We start from the raw sequence: 22,132 nt of genomic DNA, 5'->3' as shown, positions 1-22,132 counted from the left end.
GGAGAAACATGCTAAAGCCTGCGAAGAGAACCAACATGTTTTTGTCCCTTTGGCTTTTGATACATTTGGCTCCTTGGCACCGGAAGTTATCCGTTTCCTAACCAAGGTCCAACGGGTTGTGCATAGCAATGTGTCGACTCTAAAGGGGCAGGGGTATGTCTTTAGCAGGTTAGGGTTTGCAATTCAGAAAGGGGTGGCGGCGCAGCTTGTTGTCCGCCTACCTGCTATGTTGATGTAATATCTATGTTTCTATATAATGAAAAAAGTTTATGGGTTAAAAAATAAAAATCGTACAACGTTGCTTGTTTATGGATTTGGTCACGCTAAACAAAATTGAGTTAAAGTTTTAATTAAACTAGTTTAGTCAGTAAAACTTGATTAACCATTATTCAATATTCAACTCAAAATGATATTTTTGAATTTGAAACTAAACCAAATACTTAAAAAACCGAACCAAATCAGTTATTTCAGTTCGGTTCCCAATTAGTCGGTTTAAAACTAAATAGCGAGTAATAGCCGTAGGGGTCATTTCTTTCGGTCTTTCAAGTGAGTTGAAACTTTGAAATCCAGAAAGATGACCTTAACAAACTTTTGGGCACGTTTTAGCAGTAATAATTCTTAAGGGGCCTTTTATGCTCACATATTATTACTCTTTTTCTCATATACCAACACAGTAATAATAACAATAATAATCAAAACCCTGGCTCTCCCTCTGTATTCAAAAACCCCAAAAATCAAAGCTCCGACCGGAGAATAATAATATTATTATTAATGGACGGAGGAAGGAAACAATCAGCCACCAGTCTCTCACTCCAACCTAATTACAGCTGCCGGAAAGTCCCGGTATATTATTATTATTATTATTAAATCTGCACAATTAGACATCTGTAATTGCACCATAATCGATTCAATTAGTTATAAAACCTATAGAATGTCCATTTAAGTACACTTATAACTTATAGCATGCGCGGATGAGATTTAACCGGTATAAATTGGAGTATTCAAACTGTGTGAAATTGTTCAGTGAGTTAGGGTTTTTAGTCTGTAAACAATCTCGCGTCTAGTGGTGCAAACGAGCCTACCCGAGCCGCTCTCTAGCTACTTGACAGCGGATCGATAATGCTTAACGAGCCTAGCTTTATCGAGCTCAAACTTTGTATGGGAAGATAGTTTAGGGCTTTAGGCTAGTCGACTTTAACGAGCATTGTGTATCTTCTAGTCTTAACTCTTTTAGACTTCTATGTGTTCATTTCACACTACAGAGTCGAGTTCGAGCTGGATTTAGGCTCGTATAAGGTACTACACAGTGCACACTGAGCTTGAGCCCAAGTTAGGCTTGTTTAATGTTTTTCTCAGAACAGATACAAATGTATATAAATTAATTAGGATATAAATTAATTAATAGTAAACGAGCCAAGCCCGATTTGAGCTTGATTCTGAAAAAACAACTCATGATTGAGCTCGGCCTTTAGAAAATAGCTTGAAACGAGCCGGGCTTTGGCTCATATAAGGTACTGCATATAGCTCGAGCCGAGCTTAGGCTCGTTTAGGTTTTTCTCAAAATTTATAAAAATGTATGTAAATTAATTGATAGTAAACGGGCCGATCCTGAGCCGAGCGCCAGCATGAAAAAGTGACTCATGAGTCGAGCTCGAGTTTTAGAAAAATAGCTTGAAGCGAGTCAAGCCCGAGCTCCCAGAAGTCCAAATGAGTCGAGCTTGAGCCTGGTTGTTATAATTAATACGGTGTTTGTCAATCTTTTGGAATTTGAGTTGTCTTTTAAGTGTAATCTGAACAAAGATATGTTATTTTTAGTTATTTTTTCTATAGCAATGCACATGTTGGTTTGGAAGTTTATGCTGCTAGTGGCTTTGATTTCAGGAAGCATTGGAGCACTTAGCATCAATTGATCTGATAGATTTGTGCAATGAAGCTAAAGTTGAGCATTGCAGGGCTACAAGAGACTTAAGAAGCTGTGGATGCAGTGTTCAAAGTGTGTTGAATTCGTGTGGTCACGCTTCTTTATGTGAAGAATGTAGTCAGCGATGTGATGTTTGCCCCATTTGCAGAGTTAGCATACCAAAAACTGGAAACAGAATCTCGCTTCGCCTGTATTACGAGTGCATTGAAGCTGGTCTTATTTCAAAGAGATATGATGACAGGGTTCAAGAAAAAGATGGGGAGAAACAAATTACAGCTGATGTTGAAAGGCTGTATCTGCTTTTTGATGTTGCGATGGAGAACAATTTGTTATCCCTGATCTGCCGTTGTATCCTTTTCACCAAACAGATAACTTTTTGGTTGTAAAATTTGGCATGACCTAGTTAAGTATTCTGTTTTTCTTAACAGTTTATCAATAGATATTACAGATGTTTGTATGGATGAAAATGCTGTTTCTAGTGACCCGGTTGTAGCTTTGTTGCTGGATGAAGTGGTTGTCAAAGACTGGTGCAAGAGAACATTCAAAAATATTATTGCTGAGATCCAGCCTATTTGTATCCTTCAATATATTTTTAATATATTTAGCGCATGTTGTTTATTTTCTTTGACTTCTTTAAAAGATAATCTTAATGTAAAGGAAATGAAGGAAAGGTCAAATGTGCTTCTCAAGTTTACAGCCAGGCTAGGTTGCATATTAACTGTTCTTGAAGTGTTGGAATCATCTTTTAAGGGCTCCCTTTCGGCACAACTTCATGATATTAACCACCTACAGGAGACCATACTAAAGACAAAGCAGGTTTGTTCTTATTAAATTTTATAAAACAAGCATTTCTTTTAGCTTGCTTGATAATGGACTTTGCTTGATGATGCACTCTACCCATCATTTCATATTCTTTTTCTCACTCGAATCCCAGCATATGGAGATGATGATATGGTATACAAGGCATCAATATCTTGAAGACCTAAGTCGGCATGATAGTTTCTCATCATGGTGTTCTGATGTTCGTGAGAGAATATCAATGGCCGTCAAAGTTGCATGGCCGGCCCCAATTGGAACTTCAACTCCAGATGGCGAAATCCTGTTCATTCTAGATGCTTTATCAAATCTTGACAAACAACAAGAGGACACGCCAGATAGAGATTATGAACTAGAGACTGCTTCTTTGCAGAAAGATAAAGGTTTATTACTTTCTAGAGCCAAACTTGAAGGACTTGTAGAAAGCTATCCTTTTCAAACCCTGAGGTCGGCTATTGACATTCTTTTTCTATACGGAAGCTCAGATCTGGTGTTAGCAAAACAAGCAATCGTATCCTTTTTTATTTATTATACAATTTACATTATTCTGCTGATTTTATCTTGTTTTTAACAAAACAAAGATTTAATGTGCCCCCCCTTAACTTAAAGCAGTTCTTGTATTACCTGTTTGACCGACTATGGAAAATACCTGATGATAAGTGGAGATTCAGTGTAGATGACTTTTCTGCTACGTTTAATATAGCCCGGCATTCGATATTGGAATCGTTTACTTTCTATCTCCTTGACGATCACAGTGACGAGGCCTTGCAGGTGATTTTCTTCTCCTTCTCCTTCTCTTTCATAGTTTTAGTTTCTTTGCGAAGCTGTAGTTTATTCATTGCCAAATATGAGTTATCTTATTATATGTTTCTTAAGATTACCATGTAAGTTACACAGAGATCTTTGATTTATTTCACTAAAGCTTAATATATGTTTGCTGCTTAGTGAGAAGGAATCTTTTTGGTCATTGAAATAGTTGTTAAAGCTCATAGCTATTATAAATGTATAGATATGTTACATGCCAATTTGAAACTACTACTTTATGTTTTTCTATAGAGAAACAAAGTTTGAGACTTTTTTAATAGTGTTTGGTCATTGAGATCATGTTTGGTCTACAATAAATGTATAGATATGTTTCATGCTAATTTGAAACTACTATTTCCTGTTTTTAGAGAAACAAAGTTTGAGACTTTATTAATGGTGTTTATTGATACCATTGTGTCTTTCTCCACTATCCTAAACCAGTTACACAGTTTAGTTTTGAATGCCGACTAATGTTGCCATTTAAAAATATAGTCTTTCTACTAAGTAACACTAAAACATATTTTTTCATTATTAGTGGGACATATTGTGCAAAAAGGTAACCAAGTTTGGTCTGCATTCTATTTTGGGTAACCAAACTTTACTTTCATTCACCAAAATGCTCGAACATTCAAGATTCTGACCTGTTTACATAGTCAATATGATGATGTGGTCGCTGACGTGTCGATAAGTTTGACCATGCTGCTATGTTATATTAATGCCTCAGTTTTTTTATGGTTTTACTTTTACATTCTAATTCTTCGCTGGTGTCATTTCATAGGAAGCTTGTTGTCTTCTCCCGGAGATCGCAGGCCCCACAACACACCCGAAGGTAGCACAAACTCTATTAGAAAGACAAAATCTTGATACAGCTCTTATGGTATTAAGGTGGTCAGGAAGTGATAGTGGGCCTGAGCTGGTCTCACTTAATGAGGCTGTAACTGCTGTTAGGGTCAGAGTAGAGTGTGGACTTCTGATTGAAGCGTTTATGTATCAAAGATCAATTTGCACCAAAGTTAAGAAAGCAAGAGCAACACATGAGCTGTCTGATGCTGTTAACGGATTAAATAATGATTCTGAAGGCGAGGTGAATTGGTTGGAGATACTTGTATCAGAAATTTGTCTTCTTTGTATGCGAAGGAAGTTAGTTGACCGAATTATTGGATTACCATGGAATGTAGATGAAGAAAAACATTTACATAAGTGTCTTTTGGATTATGCTTTCGAAGAGCCTTTTACAAATGGAAGTCTCCTAGTCGTGTTTTATTTACAGGTATCATTTCTGTCTTGTCTCTTTCAAGCCTATGTATAACACCTTTTTGTTGCTGACATGGACTCTGGAATATTTGCACACTGTATACGGGTGCATGTGTCAGTTTTGGGCCCAAACTGAACAAAAAATCGTAAATTCGGTTTTTTGGGTTTTTGAAAACTGTCTGATTTCGGTTTTCAGTTTTACAATGGGTTCGGTTTTGGATTTCCCATTTGTTTTTTTATTGCACATTTGGATCTAAAATTTTTGGGCAACACCATTTATTGATTTTTTTAAAAATATTACTTAAAATCAGTTTTTTAGGTTTTGGACTCAAACTGTACCGGAAACCAAAAATTCGGTTTTTTGGCTTTTGAAAACTGTTCGCCTTCGTTTATTTGGTTTTCACAATGGTTTTCGTTTTTTGGTTTTCATGATGGGGTTCGGTTTGGTTTTGGTTTTTACGGTTTTCACAATGGGTTCGGTTTGGTTTTGTTTTTGGTTTTACCATTTGGGCTTAGTTTTGGGGAAAATTGACCCAAGGATTGTTTTGCTTATGTTTTGGTTTTTTCGGTTCTACCGAAATTTTGGGGAAAAGTAGCCTAAGATAATGAATTTGGGTCTAAATTGTTTTGTTAATTAATAGTTATTTGATTATTATACATTTGGACCTAATATTTGTGAGCCACATTATTTGTTAGCAACACCGAAACCGAACCGAATAATCGGTTTTTAAGAAAACATAAAACCAAAATGTAGGTTTTTTTTGGGTTCAATTATTTCAGTTTCGTGCCCCTCTAACGTCTTACTAATATATAATCTTCTGTTTTAGCGTTATCGATATGTGGAAGCATATCAAGTTGATCAGAAGCTTCAAAGCCTTGAGGAGAACTTCATTTCTAACAAAATTGTTGATGACGATGTAATAAACAGAATGCGTGCCACACAACATTGGAGAGCAGGATTGGTTGTAAGTTAATTCCTGTATCTAATATTAAATAAATTTTACCTACAAATGTATGGTTAACTTGTGATTTTTGTAGAACAAAGGCATACAACTACTACCAGAAGTCGAACAAGAAAAGGTGAAAAGTGGACAAATGACCGAACTATCCCCCACAAAGACCGACAATGTTTCAAACCCTAACCCTGATCTTATTGATTCTAGCAACTTAGCCCCTTCGTATGTTAACTCTTCTGTTATTCTTCAAATGGATGTTGAAAACCCGTCACCACCCAAATCAAACTTTGGTGGAATAACAAATTACAGTACTCCGGTTTCACATGTGAACAAATTTGGCGATGCAGAAAGAGGAATGAACATGCTCAAATCCATCAGTAAAAACTTTAAATTTGACGATGTTATTACATCATCTACTACACCATTAAAAGAATTTAACCGAGGCTCTTCAAAGGTTCAGAAGAACAAATCTCTCCAGGTTGACCATAACGAGTTCTCAAACCGATCGAGTAGATTCGGAAGAGATGCTGAGGTGGAGGCTTCAGCTGATCTTATGGATATGACGTGGAGGTACAATCTTTTTATTTTTCTCGATAACTGTCATGATGAATTTTTAATCGACAAAAATGTAATCTTTGATTTATCTGTTTTCTCAGCAACAAAGATGAAAGGCTTCCTGTGCGTACAGATATGAACGGTGGGCCCAGATGGAGGTCAGATGATGCAAGTGATAATGAGGATCAGGTGAGCGTTGATACACTGACAGGTGGTGCTACTTTTAACTCGCCCTCGACAGGATTAAGAAGAAGCCGGCGCCTTAGAAATAGAAAATGAACTGTTTAAAGATTTTGCAGACTTAAAATCGTCTTTTACTACACGCTCAATGATCCTGTTCACAGATTGATAGTGTGTGGTTTCGGTTGGCCTTTTTTGCTGGCATAATTTTGTATCTTATGGTTTAAAGATGATATATCCTATGAGTACAATTTGTGTTTATTGGTAAGCTGAGACATAAAAAGTCATATTTGGACTTTTTGTTGTTAATTTGAGTTTCAAATCTTGAAAAATTATAATTGAAATGGTTTATTTAGAGCTTTTATTTGGATGTTTTTTTGAGTTTTAGTGCAATTGCTTTTCCAAATAATCTGTTTGTTTAAGTTTTGGTGGGATAATATGTTCTATATATGTTGAACATGATTGTATGATATTGATACTGTTGTTATTGAGCATCTCATCCAATGTTTTGAATAATTGATACATGAAACAGCGGTTCACAGGTTTAACCAACAGGCTCGGTCTTAAATGTTGGTCAGTCGGTAAAGGGACGCGAAGGCAGCCCGGGGGGTTGACGGTTTATTATGCCCCCGTTCGCTAGTTCGTAAATAAAGTGACAACACTGATCTCTTATTGTTTTAAAAACACTTTGCATGATTTTCTTTTATAAGAATAAGTCGAAAACTCGAGCATAAAGTTTGTCTATTTTTATATGGCTTTACATACTTGTATTAATGAGGATGATTTCACATTATTAACGCTTATTATCTCAAATTATATGTTTAAATTTATTTGATAAATAAATAATATTTAAAGAAGCATAAGCTTAAAGAGAAATGTTGATGATGTCAATCATCACCGGTGTAAGTGGTTAGGGTGAAACATTGACTCTATCTAAAAAGGGTTTCATTGGTCATGAAATTTTCTTACATATGATGTGCTTTCTTCTGAAGGTGGTCGTCAGTATCTTTTAAATTCTTTATCTACCAAGTTTCATAATCAATATTAAAGTTATGGATAAATTGTATATAAAGAGTAAAATCAAGTGTGTATATATATATATATATATATATATATATAAAATACGTGTACATTTATCTTGAACCCAAGTGCATATATAAAATAAGTAAAATTTAACCCAAGTAAATATAATACAGTGTACATTTATATATATTAAAAAGAGGATTCATTCCTCCTCACAATTACACTATTCAATTTACTATTTAATTTTTTAATATTATACTTATTACAATCATTAATTACTAACCTATAAATAAAAGTGAATTTTATTTATTTTACCTTTTTTCCAACTAATTATATTATCTATACAAACTATGTATTTAAATATTTTTGGACAAGTATTAGTTTTACATATTTATTTGTCGGTTAAACGATTTTCTTAAACTTTGGTTTCTTATTTCTTTATAGTACGTTTTTACAATGACCGAAACTTTTTTCATGATCTAAAATATCCCATTGTCACATTGTTTTATACCACGTTTCGACGTTTGATAACGCACCTTTAAAATATTTTTTTGCTTGCTAATTTATGTTTAAGAATCTGTGTTGACACTGTTGATACTAATCGAATTTGCGTTGGTTCGTAGCAGTAACGTGCCGGATTTTTTTTTGTTTTACATGTGATGATTTGTTGTAATTTGGCATTGACGAGTTTATTTCTTTTGTTTAACTCCGATGTCATAACCTGATACTGGTTGACTTCGTGTCGACTCACTGCGCAATCTTGGTTTAACGTTTTCATGTATGTTTTTTGTTCGATTTAGTGGTCCCGCCGCAAAGCGCGAGATCCTAAATCCTAGTTTATCTTTAACTGCAAAATACTAAAGGGATAAATAATGTACATCCCTAGCGTATATGTGTGTGAAACATAAAAATGAGAAGCAAAGAATAAGGTAAAGATATATGTTCGTTTTTGACGTTTGATATTAAAAAACTGAAAAAGGAAGCCAAGTGTCGAAATAAAATTGGATAAAGTTTTATGATAAGATAGTAAATGATAAGATGTCATGTGTTTATGTCAAACAAATAGATCCCAACTACCACGGTTTCCCATAAATATAATTTCCACCAATTATTGGTATTTTAACTTTAGCTAAACAATTATAGTACAGTAATAATAAGCCCATTAGTATAAATCCACCCTATGGGAGATCACTTGTTGAGGGACTTCAAAACCGATTAAGAAAGCAATACACATAATTATAGTAGGTACTTTATGGTGTATCTGAAAGATGGAGAATGACAAATTATTCAACAACACTAATACTCGTCTGGTATATATTGTAAAGAGACTAAAGCAACTGTCTTTTTACGGATAATAAATTGTGCGGATACTTAATATATAACGAAATCTTTGGTGTTATAGTGTTTTGTATTTCCACAATGTTTGAATGGCATTACTCATTAGTGTCATGTTTATGCTATTGTTCTAGCATCTTTCTACTACTTGGTTTTTAATAAATACGTTTATGAGATACAAATGGAAATAGAATGCATCAAATAGTATAATTTTTAAATTTTATTAACTAGTAATTAAACTTATTTAAACATATTATATTTTTACTTTTAAAGCTACATTTTACATGAGAACAAACTCTATCACTCACTTTTTCGCACATCTTGATACATACACAAAAAATCTTTGATGCATAACTTTTAACTGACTTACGGTGGAGCATATAGACCCCAAACTCTCCAAATGCCATGTAGGTGTCGCATTAGATTTTTCTCTAACTTTCAAAAATGCACATTATGAACTAAAAACTTCTCAACCTGCATGACGAGCGTGATGGAAAAGTTCACTAAATCTGGAAACGATTCAGGGATAACCGCAAATCTTGAATCCATTTCTCGGTCCAAAGCTAGAGGAGGCAGTGCTCCCATACTGCCCCGACTAGACCTCAATTCGGGGGCCATACATGCTCCTATTTTAGAGTTAAATATCATAAAAATACAAAGACCATATATAATTTAAAGCATTAATTTCGTAGTACTATTGACTTCTATGTAAGCAACGGATGTTAATATCCCACGTGTCGACAAACACAGCCTCATACAATGCACCCTAAAACGTGGTGCTCCTGCAATTTGATTTATCCATTAATTTTGTTATCTGAATATCTTGTTGGCAGTGACATTTGGGACATTTATTGCTCACCTTTTGAAAAAGACGAAAAAGAAAAGTGTGATCCATATATATTTTTTTTTCTAACAAGCAAAGTATATGTTTTTCTTTAAGAATTTTGGTGATGAAATGGTGTTCTCTCTAACTAAGTGATTATGCGTGTTTAAATCATGTAAAGTGCATGTGATGATTTTCAGGGTATAGTATATGTCATTGGCGAAGTATAGTTGGGGGCCCGGGACCCGGCCCCCCTGTTTTTTTGCGCTGTAGTGCAAATTTATCCGTTTTCGGTTGAATTTTTTTTATACGTAGTGTAATTTTAGCTTTTTTAGGCCGAAAACTTGAGCCCGCCCCCCTCTCGTTTGTGAAATTTTGAGCTACCCCGGTGTCTCAGTCCAAGCTTCGCCACTACTACATGCAGAGTAAATAATGAGTTGTTTGATAAACAAAACAACCGCCAACAAGTAGAATAAACACAATAATGCAATTACAACTTTTATTTTTATTTTTTTAAGAAAGTTAAGTTACATTGAGATGAATGATTCATGGACTACCCATACATCTCAATGGTGGAAACAAATATGTAAAATATAATTAACAAAAAATGGTGGATGACTCGCTGCATGTATGAATAAAATAAGAAAACACGGATGATATCTAGGGATAATGAATGATTGATTTGGTGTCATAAAACATGCATGCATACACTCTTGTAGTCTTGGATATAAGTTTAGGTACCTAATCTTAACTAGTATGTACCAATCTTTCAAACAGATAGTTATATTTTTATTCTATCTTAACTCACATTTGAACTATCTTGATTTTGACAACTTCATTTATAGGGATTAATCTACTCATTTCTCACATTGAAACAAGATCAGTAAACGTATAGGCATGTCTTAATCTATCATGCCTTGTAATGAAACCAATTTGACCACTAAACTTACTAACGGGCTATGTTCATTTTAGTGAAGCCAACTAATAATGTCAACTTTAGAAACATAACCCGCATAGCCAACTAATGTCAAATTTAGAAACATAGCAGGGTATATCCACCGACCAAGTGCTAGATTTTACTTTTGTACTATAATAATCATATAACAAATCTTGACATCTTAATATGGAATTCAATGTATCTTTTATCATTTTCGTGACTCCTTCACGGAAAATACATCCTCCTTTTATATTAAACATCATATAACTACAAACAAACCCCATGCATGATTCTTTTACATGCGTGAGGTCCAAGAGGGTATCAGGTCGACTTAGGCATGATGCACACATTCTTATCTTGCATTTATGCAAGAGGTTCTTTCCACTACTTGCACTAGACGTCAACATGATCTTAGTTAGGGGTGAGCAAGAACCCGAACCATAACTGAAAACCAAACTGCTAACAAAGAATATTAACAAAAATTAACCATAACCAAACAAAACGACGATTATGCTTCAGTGAGTCTGATTAACCGACCATTCAGTTATGGTTACAATTAATGAATGTTCTTGACCCGACTTTTCCAAGACCGAACCAAACCTTGTATGTTTATGTTTTTCCAAATTTTATAACTCTCTTCCCATGTTTTATATCTCCATATTCCAACTTCGAACATTTAAATTTATGTTGCAACTATTTATGACATAGTCTGGAACACCATAACCAAACTTGAAACTGACATACTTCAGCTTCATAACTCCCTAATCGAGCATGGAACAACGTAACCGAGTCATTTTCAGGTTAAATAAAGAAAAACAACATAGAACAATTAACCAAACTTAAATGAAACCAATCCACAACCGACAGTTAACCAACCATTCAGTTATGATCATGTTTATGTTTAACCCCTCATAACCCAACCGAACCTACTTTGCACAAGCCTAATCCAACCATCCAAGTTGACACAACATACAAGGACTCCATATGCCAATCACTAAAACCATAAGGACACAACAAAACTCAAGACTTGTGGTTCATAGTATTTACTCAGCATTTATGTCCCAAATGGATCATGTTAGCTAGCTATCTCTGGCTTATATTATTCTCCTTATTACTTTTCATCAAACTCTTCATTCAATCCAAATCCAATTCCAATTCCAATTTTATTAAACACCCACCAAAATCAATCAAAACCCAAATCCCAAATCAATCAAACCCATCAAAAGCACCAATCTTTACACCCAATTCATCAATTTACAATCAACCCAGTAATTATTATGACGAGAAGATGTTCTCATTGCAGTAATAACGGACACAATTCAAGAACTTGTCCGAATCGAGGTGTGAAGCTATTTGGGGTCCGGATAACTGATGGGTCGATCCGAAAGAGTGCCAGTATGGGTAACTTGAGTCACTATTCCGGATCCGGTAGCAGTAATTTGTTGAATGGGTTTTCCGGTGGCGGTGGTGGTGATCTTGATTCGCCGGGTGATACGCCGGATCATAACGCCGCCGGTGACGGGTACGGGTCGGAGGATTTTGTTGCCGGGTCGTCTTCTGGACGTGAGAGGAAAAAAGGTTGTAACTTTGGTTATATCGATTATTATTATTATTTGTTATTTATTATTATTCGATTATGCAAAAGTTTGGAGTGATCATTTCGATCAGGGGTGTGGATGGTTTGGTTCAGTTATTAGTCATAACCGAAACGAAAACCGAAGCCACTGGTTAATCTATCTTATTAACTAACCGGGTTTAGGTTTATCTGTTCGGTTTATTCGGTTAGTTTGTCAGTTTGTCGGTTTTTGGTTCAATTTTTCCGGTTTAATAATCGGTTTTCGATTCTGGCAGTTAATAACCAAAACCAAATTAGGGGTAAAATTTATGAAATACATGAAATGGAGGTATAAAATATACAGGTATATGAAAATATGAATGTTCGGTTTGGTTTATTCGGTTAGTTTGTCGTTTTTTGGTTCGGTTTGTTCAGTTAGTTTGTCGGTTTTTGTTTAAGATTTGATTTGTTGCCCACCACTAATTTTGATCCAAATTTTGTGTTTTGATAAATTTTTAAAAAATGAGTGTTGATTAATTATGTTTGAACTAGACTACTAGAGTTATCAAATTGGTGTCTTATCCACAAGAATGTGTATTGATGATTGAATCATAGGTAAGCATTGTTCTAATAGCACTAATAAAGGCTATAATTATGAACTTGTATATGGTTACAATAAAGTTTGATGTTTAATCATTTAAAGTTATGCACACATTTGTGGCACATGTGTTTATTGCAATTATATGTTTTTCTTTTTTTTTTGTTTTTGATTCCAATAAACATTTAAATTGCAATTGATGACAATAATGACTAATGCTTTTGATGATGAATTAATATAGAGATGTGTTGTATTGTTTTGTTTGTAGGTGTTCCATGGACAGAGGAAGAACATAGGATGTTTTTATTAGGTTTACAAAAGCTTGGGAAAGGCGATTGGCGCGGGATTGCTAGAAACTATGTGATTACAAGAACACCGACTCAAGTTGCAAGTCATGCGCAAAAGTATTTCATAAGGCAAAGCAATATTTCTAGGCGAAAAAGACGGTCCAGTCTTTTTGATATTGTAGCCGATGATGTAAGTATCGTTTGTTTGACGAGTTGGGCTAGCGAGTCAAAATGGGCCGTTGGGTTTGACCTTTGAACCCGGTCGAATTGACCCACCCTCAAAAACCGGTTCCAACAGTTTTGACTTTTGTTGACCAACCCGAATCGGGTAAAATCGGTCAAGCTCAGTCTTTACCTTCAAAAACTGGTTTTAACCAAACCCGGTTGGCCAGAACCCGGATTTTGACTAATATTGACCAACCCGAACCGGGTTGGGCCCAAAACCCGATTTGTGCGCCTCGAGTTTCAACATGACAGATATTCTTTTAACTAAAATTCTAAATCTTTTGTTTAACCCATTTGAGATAAAACAAAACCCAAATAATTAATTCACAATTAATTTGGTTGAAATGGGCTATTGGGTTGTAATTACTATTTAGGCTATGCGTAGTGATTCTGACACGTGGCGCCCAGTCAGCAAATGGTAGGAATTTGTTTTTGGGGTGTAATGGTGTTATAGACATATATACACACACACACATATATATATCCCTCTCTCACAAACACAATATAATAATATTAACAAAACGTTACAAGCCGGCGACAAAATATTGCCCCCCGCCGGGGGGGGGGGGGGGGTTCGCCCATTACGGGTAGCCTTAGGATTTGCTTATGATTTTGAGAATTAATACATCATGATTTTAATTAATTTATTTTAATATTTTTTTTTATTGAATTTGTGTAGTCTCCAGACACTAATATGGTGCCTACTCATGGTGAGAACCCGTCACAACCCGAGATTCAATCTGTAAACAACCCGTTAACCATACCGACACTCGAAGAGGAAGAAGACGAAGGCGAGTCAATGGATTCTGCAAACTCAAACACGGTTGACTTTTCTGTTGACCCGACACCCGCACCTGCACCTGCAAATTTTGAGGGTCCACAATGCATGTACCCGGTTATGTTTCCCACCTACATGTCTCCGCTCATACCAGTCGCAATCCCCTACTGGCCCGGGCCAGGGTCGGTCCAAGACCAACCCACATCGGTCAAAACCGAGTCTCACGAAGTTCTTAAACCAACCGCGGTTCACTCAAAGAGCCCGATCAATGTGGATGATCTTGTTGGCATGTCAAAGTTGACTTTAGGAGAGTCACTCGGTGACGGTGCACCAGCTTCACTGAAACTGGTTGGAGGGCTGGCACGACAATCTGCGTTTCATGCAAGTAATCCCGGCGCACAAAGTTCTAATATTGATTCGAAGCATAATCCTATACATGCTGTTTAAGGTTTCGGTTTGTTTTTGTTTAATATTATGTTATAGGATTTAGCTATGTTTGTAATGGTTTCATCAGACCAGAAAATACTACGTATACAATGATGTTAACTTTATGCCTGTTTTGTGGGTTATTTTATAATGTTAGTAAATAGCAAATAAAGTAAGTTGTGATATACTAACCAGCAAAGTCATCTACTTGATTTAGTATTAAGCTTAAAACATGTGTGACTGAAACCGAAAGTGCGAATCTAGTCGTTAAAAAGGTCTCAAATTGTCATTTCATTTTATGCTTTCAAAAAGATTTAGACGTGAACACATTACTGATTATAAATATAAAACAGAAATTAACGATGAAAATTAATTTAGGTGAGAAAACGAGCAAGTTATCTTTAGCTTGAACGCAGGCGTAAAAAGTTATATGGACTCCAATGTGAATGCTCTTACCGAGTTGTAAATGAGTTACTAACCAAAAAGACAGTCATACTTGAAGAGTTGAAGTACAAGCAATCTCTAGATCTGTTAAAAGCATTAGTCATAGCCACAGGTAAGCCGAAAAATGACTATTGATAGAATGATAGCTGGCTTATTTAATTAGCATCTAATTGATGTGATTAATGCTTGACTTTAAATATGTTGCTATGACATATATTTATCTCGAATACATTTGTCTTAAAATATACGGTTTTATAGTGTCGAAAATAGAGTTTTATGCGTATTTTTGTTATTATGTTATAACTGTATGACATCAGTAGCAACTTTTTTAAATATCAACATATCATTTATACTCGATTTTGAACGAAAAATCTAACTCTAATCCTAAATTATTACACTTTTTTTCACAGTGGACATGAACCCTTACCCGATAAGCCTTATTTACGTGTTTGGTTTGTTTTATTTATTGAGTTCATAATTCTGAATCTTTTGTAACATTCTGATAACATGTAAAAATATGGAAATAGTTTTGCCCTAAATTTAAACTTTCATGGACATTTTTTTAAAGCCAAAATAACAATATAATGATTACAAATGTTTTCACTTTTCAGATACAAGTATACAATAGCTGCTTTAGATTCTTGTAGTTATCTATTGATCTTATAAGGCATTCAGTCATTTACTTTATTGTACACAATATCCTTGAGCAATGTATAAATAAAATAACTTTTATGTGCTACAAACATATGGTCATTGGCTTATTCAACATGCATCAAAAGCAAGTTTATTATTAATAACACTAAGCAAGCAATCCCGAGATAACCGATGATTTGTAAGCTTCAAATGCTAGATTTGAGATCTTCAGAGTATACGACCGATTTCCAAGCTGGATTTCTGGCTAGAAAAGTGTCCTGAATATATACAAAACACCAAAAACCAAACAATAATCAATCAAAGAGCTCATTTTGTCAATTAACAGTTGGTTCTTCTTAATCTTTATCTGTGATTGTTATCCATAAATGGCAAATTCCAGAATCTGCCTTCAACAGTTAACAATTAAAATCCAGATTTTAATTAAAATCCAAATTTTAATTAAAATTGCACCTTATTAACTACGAATTTCACATGTGACAAACCCAGAAGTTAAAAATTCTAATGAAGCAACCATCGCCGAATTTCACAGTTCGAGCCAGGGGCAGCTACCCCTTGGACCCTGCCTTCAATGGCGTTGCCCCAGGACCCGTCAAGGGGCATTGACTCCTAAGAATCAATGAAGTTCTAATACTTTGTATCATAACAAGCTCAATCAATCCACACCTCCTTACATTCACATTTGCCAACAAGTCAATCCAATTACACTAAAATATTTAGCAATAATCTTAACAAATCACTTAGGGGTGCATACGAGCCAAGCCGGTTGCGAACTACTCAAACTCGGTTTGAGAAAAAGCTCAAAACGAGCCGAGCTTTTTCGAGCTCAAGGCTCAAGCCAAGCCCGAGCCTCAAATTAAGCCCGTTTAGTAATCGAGCCCGAGCCTTGTATGGGAAGCTCGTTTAAGCTTGTCGAGCCTTGTGTATTTTTAATTTTTACACCTCTTTTGGACTTCTATGCATTAATTTCACATCACACATCCAAGCTCGAGCTGAGCTTTGGCTCCTTTAAGGTACTTCATAAGCACGAGCCGAGCTTAGTCTCATTTAAGTTTTTTCTCAAAATATATAAAAAATAATTTAAAAAAAAAGTATGTAAATTAATGAATAAACGAGCCATGCCCAATCCAAGCCCGAGCTTTAATAAAAGAGTTCGACACGTTATCATAAATTTAAACGAGACGAGCTGGAACCTAGTTGTGCTCAGCTCGGCTCATTTGCATCTCTAGACCTTCACAAACGAAGATCATTTGATCGTAGCAATCAAAGAATGTAACTTGACACACAGGGAAGGGAAGATATGAATTTTTTTTTAATTATGTGTGTTCATGAGTTAGAAGGAAATTAGAGAAAAGGAAATGATAACTATATTCTTAAGTTGGATGGAAAGAAAAGAAAAATAACACTTTTACAATTTTACCCCTCATCCTTAATAAGCAATCGTATCCAAAAACAAACACACACTTTTAATAAGCAATCGTCTCCAAAAAATAACCAACTAGTTTTAACAAGAAATGCAACCAACTAGTTTCAAAAAAGTTCAACTCGGAACCATTTTGGTCATAACCCAATTTGGTCAAGACCCGTTTTGACCATAAACAAATTGTTTTTCAAAACCACCCAAACCCATTTTGATCAAAACTCTTTTCAATAACCAAATTGGTTTTTATAAAACAACCCATACCCATTTTCAAAACCACCCAAACCCATACCATCTGCATCCCAATCAAAGAAGCTTCAATAACTTTTTTAAATCATAAATAAATACAAACAAGATAAAAGACCTTACAAACTTATGCTTTAGAAATTTATTTAATTTACTAAGTTGTAGGTAACCTGATTACGTCATCACATATTATTATTATTGCATCCTTTTCTTTTCGTATATCATTTCTCCGTTTAGGTATAATTGGGGTTTCAGTTTCATCAATTAAAGTAAAGTGGGTGAATCCTAGGATTTCATCCTAATTTAATTTAGAAAAGTTTGTAATTAACAGCGATTCAGTCTCAGTTTGTTTTGACTGAAATTTCAGTCCAATTAAACTTTGTTCTTGACCTAATAGGCTAATGAAGAAGATGAAGAAGCTGCAGATGAAAAGGTCGATAGAAGTTTTATTAAATGGGTAATATTGTAATTAGGTGTTGTTATCCTTAGTAATCATCCCAAAAATGGGAGGATAACTTATTGGAAAAATAGATCAATTTAATCCCTCCTAACTCCTTCTACTCATTTCCTTTCCATCCTAAAAAAAAACTCACGAACACCTATTTTTCAACTATCCTTAGTTTTCATTTCCTTTCCCTCCTTAAGAAAAACTCAAGAACAGGGCGTAAGTACGCTTTCTTGTCTTCTGTTTCAAACCTTTTCTGTTTCTTGTTCCATATTATCTTTGTCGCCGCCGTTGCTCTGTCGCCATTTCTTTCTCTCCGTAGGTTTGTTGGTGTTTAGACGCAAGGACAAATCTTCTTATAGTAACAAAAGTCAAACACCAAGTAGAGTTTAAATGGATAAAAAGTTCTAAATAAGTCAAAACTTTTTTCGAGCTAGAACCTCAAATAATAAAGCCCGAGCTCGAGCCTTATACAGGAAGCTCGTTTAGGTTTGTCGAGCTTTGACATTGTGTGTTTTTAAGTTCTGCCTCTTTTGGACTTCTAAGGTATGTTTGACAAAATTAGCTGGTGGCCGAAAGCTGTAGCTGGTAGCTGTAGCTTTTTAGATATGTTTAAATGTTCGGAGAACAAAACAATTGCATACACACTTGACGGAACAAAGGTGTGAGTTATACCCATCACTTTATTATTATTATTATTATTATTATTATTATTACTATTATTAATTAACTCGTACTCGAAGTAGTAAGTACGCTTTCTGGTATTCTGTTTCAAACCTTTTTTCTCTCTCGTTCCATGTTATCTTTGTCGCCACTGCTCCATCGCTGCCCGTCACCATTTCGTTCTCTCCTTCGGTTTGTTGTGGTGTATACGCAAGGAAAAATATCTTTGATTTTATATTACCTTTTTAAACAAAAATCCTTTTAGTTATCTATCGACCCTATATATTTTGAACTTCAAACTACTAATTTCACACTACACAAAAGAGATCGAGCCAAGCTTTGGCTTATTTAAGACACTGCACGAGTTTAAGCACGCTTATGGTTTTTATCAGTATATATAAAATAATAAGAAACGTATATAAATTACTTGGTAAACAATAAACCAGTTGAGCTCGAGCTTTAAAAAACAACTCACGATCCGAGCTTGGGCATTCGAAGAACAAACCAAAACAAGTTAAGCTCGAGCTTTTGTAAGTTAAAACAAGCTAAGCTCGGGCTTAGTCGAGCTCTGTTTTGGCTCGTCTCATTTACACCCGAACTCAGAATATTTAAGTTTCAAAAATTTTTTGTGTATATATAGTTTGTAACTTTTATTGGTTGCACATGCTGCTTCTTATGTTTCAAACTTCTTTTATTCTATCCTCTTTTATTTCAGTGTTAGCCCATAATTAACATGGGTAAATGGTAATACATGCCTCAAAATTTCCAAATGCTGATTTATAAGGTTCCTGAAACCTACTTTTAAATGGTAGTTGACCTAATTTGACATATGATTTGACTTCATCAGAATGACTATTCACCTTCAATTCAGTTTTTCAAGTCTTCAACTACCATACTCATTTCTTCAAGCATAATAGCATAAGATAAGCCAAAAGCTTGCAACTCCAAATAAAAAAAAGACGACAATGGTCAATAAACACAACGTGTCTAAATAACAGTAATGGCCGCAAGGGAATCACTAGCAATGGTTAATAAACACAACGTTCAATTTTGTGAATAGACGGGCTTGGGAGTGGGCTTGAGGTTGGGCAATCAGGGTTTGAAAACACAAACACAGCTTCACTCTCTCACCTTTACTTTCTTTCTTTTTTTCCAAACAAAAAACACTTTATTGCTTTGTGTAAAAACATCATAAAACCAAACTACATATTTAATTTCTGAGATAAGATACAACCAATCAACAACTAATAAGTCAGTAAGAAATTGATTAACAATTAACAATCTGTTACAATACCTAGCTAGTGTTCTATCCTACAATTAGGTCTTTTATCTTGCCAACCCATCCATGCAGACCCGACCCAAGCGCGTGATAAAGAAACATGACCCTTGCAGGTGAGGCAGGCCCATCGTCGTCCCAGCAGCTTGCCAACCCATCCGTCAACGACATGAATCAGATATCTCATCGATTGATCTTAGTAAATAGATTAAAGAGGCACTTGCGGCACAGCGGCGATATAATGATTTGGAGATGGACTACTTTCTTTCTTTGCAGCGTTGAAATAGGGTTTCTCTGAAGTTGTTGATTGAGATTTATATTTACATTCTTGTTCTGCTCGGTTTAACACTACGGTAATCACTTACTTTTACTTTTATGACATTTTGCACTTACGCTGTAACTGATTGCTTTTTGATTATTGTATGGAGGAGGAGAATCCGAATGATGTTTGACACTTTCTTCACCTTCCAGACGACTGTCTCCGAAATATCCTTGGTAGACTCAACTTTCTCGAGTTACGCGACGCGAGAGGAACCTGCAATATGGTATTCACGAGCTCTAGCATGGTATTCACGAGCTCTAGCATGATCATGAAAATGCACTTTTAAACATGGTAACAATGATTAGAGATCATGACAACACCATTGTCAACTTTGCTTTAAACTTCAATGAATACGCTGATGAAGAAGATGCGGAGAAGACACTTCTATTGACCTCATCGCCGTTTCAGAGAGTTTACTAGTGTTTCGAGTGTTTGAGCTGGGTTTCAAAACTTTCAACTTGTTTGATATGAAATCTGGAAACATTCTGTACGCACTTGTTGACGAGTTGAGAGCCCATGCCACCCTCTTTAGCACGCGATTGACCGTTGATCTGTTATTCCCATGACACCACATCCTCACATTTAACAATGTTGTCATTCAAGACGGTGTGGCACAATGTTATTTCTTTTCCAGTCACTCATATCCCTGGCCTCACCGCTATCCACTACCAATTTAAGGTACATGATAATGTATATATGTGTATATTGTATACACACTTTGTTTTAAACTTTAATGAATATGCTGATGAAGAAGATGATGGAGTTGATGAAGACTTTTCTATTGACCAAGTCGCCGTTTCAAAGAGTTTACTCGTGTTTCGAGTTTTTGAGCGCGGTTTCAAAACTTTCAACTTGTTTATATGAAAACCACAAACATTTCATACACATTTGACGGCGAGTTGGATAGTAAGTTACAAAGTCCAAACTTAAAATAATGTTGTAATCTATCACATTATGTCGTAGTGGTTGGCGTCCGATCGCATGGCAATGGTTTCACCGCCTTCTATCATGGTAACCAATGCCCGATTCGCATGACAACGATTTAGCCCAGATGTCATTATTAGTACCTGAAAAACATACTTAAAAATTTAGCATGATGTTGGCGAGTTCACAAGTTTTGTATCATAGTGTAAATATCGTTTTCCCATTAAAACACTAAAGAAGTATCCGTGGTTTTAGTACGAAATCATTTTTCTTGAACACATGTGTAATCATTTTCCAATCAAAACATAATATAAACATGGCCATAATGTGTAATATATTTATTTTATAAGTACATCTTAAACCCATTTCTCTAAAAATATGTGAGATAAATTTGTAAATTACATAGTATACTTATGAGTAGAGGAGAGAGAAATCGTTATATAAGAAAGTTAAAGGGAATATCTCATAAAATGGTAACCAATTTTCAAAAGTGTTCCAATTAGGTCACTCATGCATATTTTTCTCAAATCGGGTCACTAAATCTTCAAATCGAGTCTCACCAATTTTTTTGTTTGTTAAGAAAGAAATGGAGGATAAGATGTAGGGGTCGGAATTTGCAATATATGTAGTTATATTTTAAAAAAAATTGAAACACGTTAATTATATTAAAATTCAAAAATAAAAAATACAATCCACGTCGCCACTCAAGTCAACATCAATAAAAAGATAAAAAGATTTCTTATGTGAAACAAAAATTAAAAATGTTAAAAAAACATGTTAAAACCTTTAATTTAATAAAATATGAAAGTTGAGTGACTTAATTGAAACATTTTTTAAAATTAAGTGACCTAATTAGAACATTTTTAAAACTTGGTTACTATTCTATGAAATCGCCCTAAAGTTAAATTTGAGGTTTCACTTTTTATACGGTATAATTTTTTAATATTTTCTAAAATGGCTGTGAGTGAAGATGAGGAAAAATATAATGATAAATGTACAAAATAAAAAAATATTATTTAAATGAACAAAAATGATAAAATGTAGTAATTATATTATATTTTATATATATGGGTATATGACTGGGAATGAGTTAAGAATGGTCTAACATAATGAAAGTGTGGCCATCATATATGAAAACATAATGTAAATGTGGTCATAATGCAGATGAGAACGTACCATTATAAACGTGACCCTAATGTATGAAAACGTAATATAAAGGTGGTCATAATATAATATATAAAACAACACTTATCCTTGAAAACATAATT

General features: G+C 34.8%; 2 protein-coding genes across 2 annotated transcripts; both read left to right on the top strand.

Moving 5' to 3' along the window:
• The first annotated feature begins 705 nt into the window (after positions 1-705).
• Positions 706-6,906, top strand: LOC143627158 (E3 ubiquitin-protein ligase HOS1-like). Its single transcript, XM_077097048.1, has 10 exons — positions 706-843; positions 1,882-2,269; positions 2,361-2,495; positions 2,562-2,737; positions 2,856-3,248; positions 3,350-3,508; positions 4,320-4,811; positions 5,623-5,760; positions 5,834-6,321; positions 6,408-6,906. The coding sequence occupies exons 1-10, from the start codon at positions 772-774 to the stop codon at positions 6,583-6,585; spliced, it is 2,619 nt and encodes an 872-aa protein (XP_076953163.1). The 5' UTR covers positions 706-771; the 3' UTR covers positions 6,586-6,906.
• A 4,538-nt stretch (positions 6,907-11,444) lies between these two features.
• On the top strand, positions 11,445-14,494 carry LOC143627157 (transcription factor MYBS3-like). Its single transcript, XM_077097047.1, has 3 exons — positions 11,445-12,182; positions 13,026-13,234; positions 13,949-14,494. The coding sequence occupies exons 1-3, from the start codon at positions 11,882-11,884 to the stop codon at positions 14,492-14,494; spliced, it is 1,056 nt and encodes a 351-aa protein (XP_076953162.1). The 5' UTR covers positions 11,445-11,881.
• The last annotated feature ends 7,638 nt before the right edge of the window (positions 14,495-22,132 follow it).

The sequence above is a fragment of the Bidens hawaiensis genome, unplaced genomic scaffold (assembly GCF_021521415.1).
Source record: "Bidens hawaiensis isolate Kalapana, Puna unplaced genomic scaffold, B.hawaiensis_p1.1 tig00004599_1, whole genome shotgun sequence".
Classification (NCBI taxonomy): domain Eukaryota; kingdom Viridiplantae; phylum Streptophyta; class Magnoliopsida; order Asterales; family Asteraceae; genus Bidens; species Bidens hawaiensis.
The sequence above is the reverse complement of the archived record's forward strand: the minus strand, read 5'-3'. Positions and strand labels throughout refer to the sequence as shown.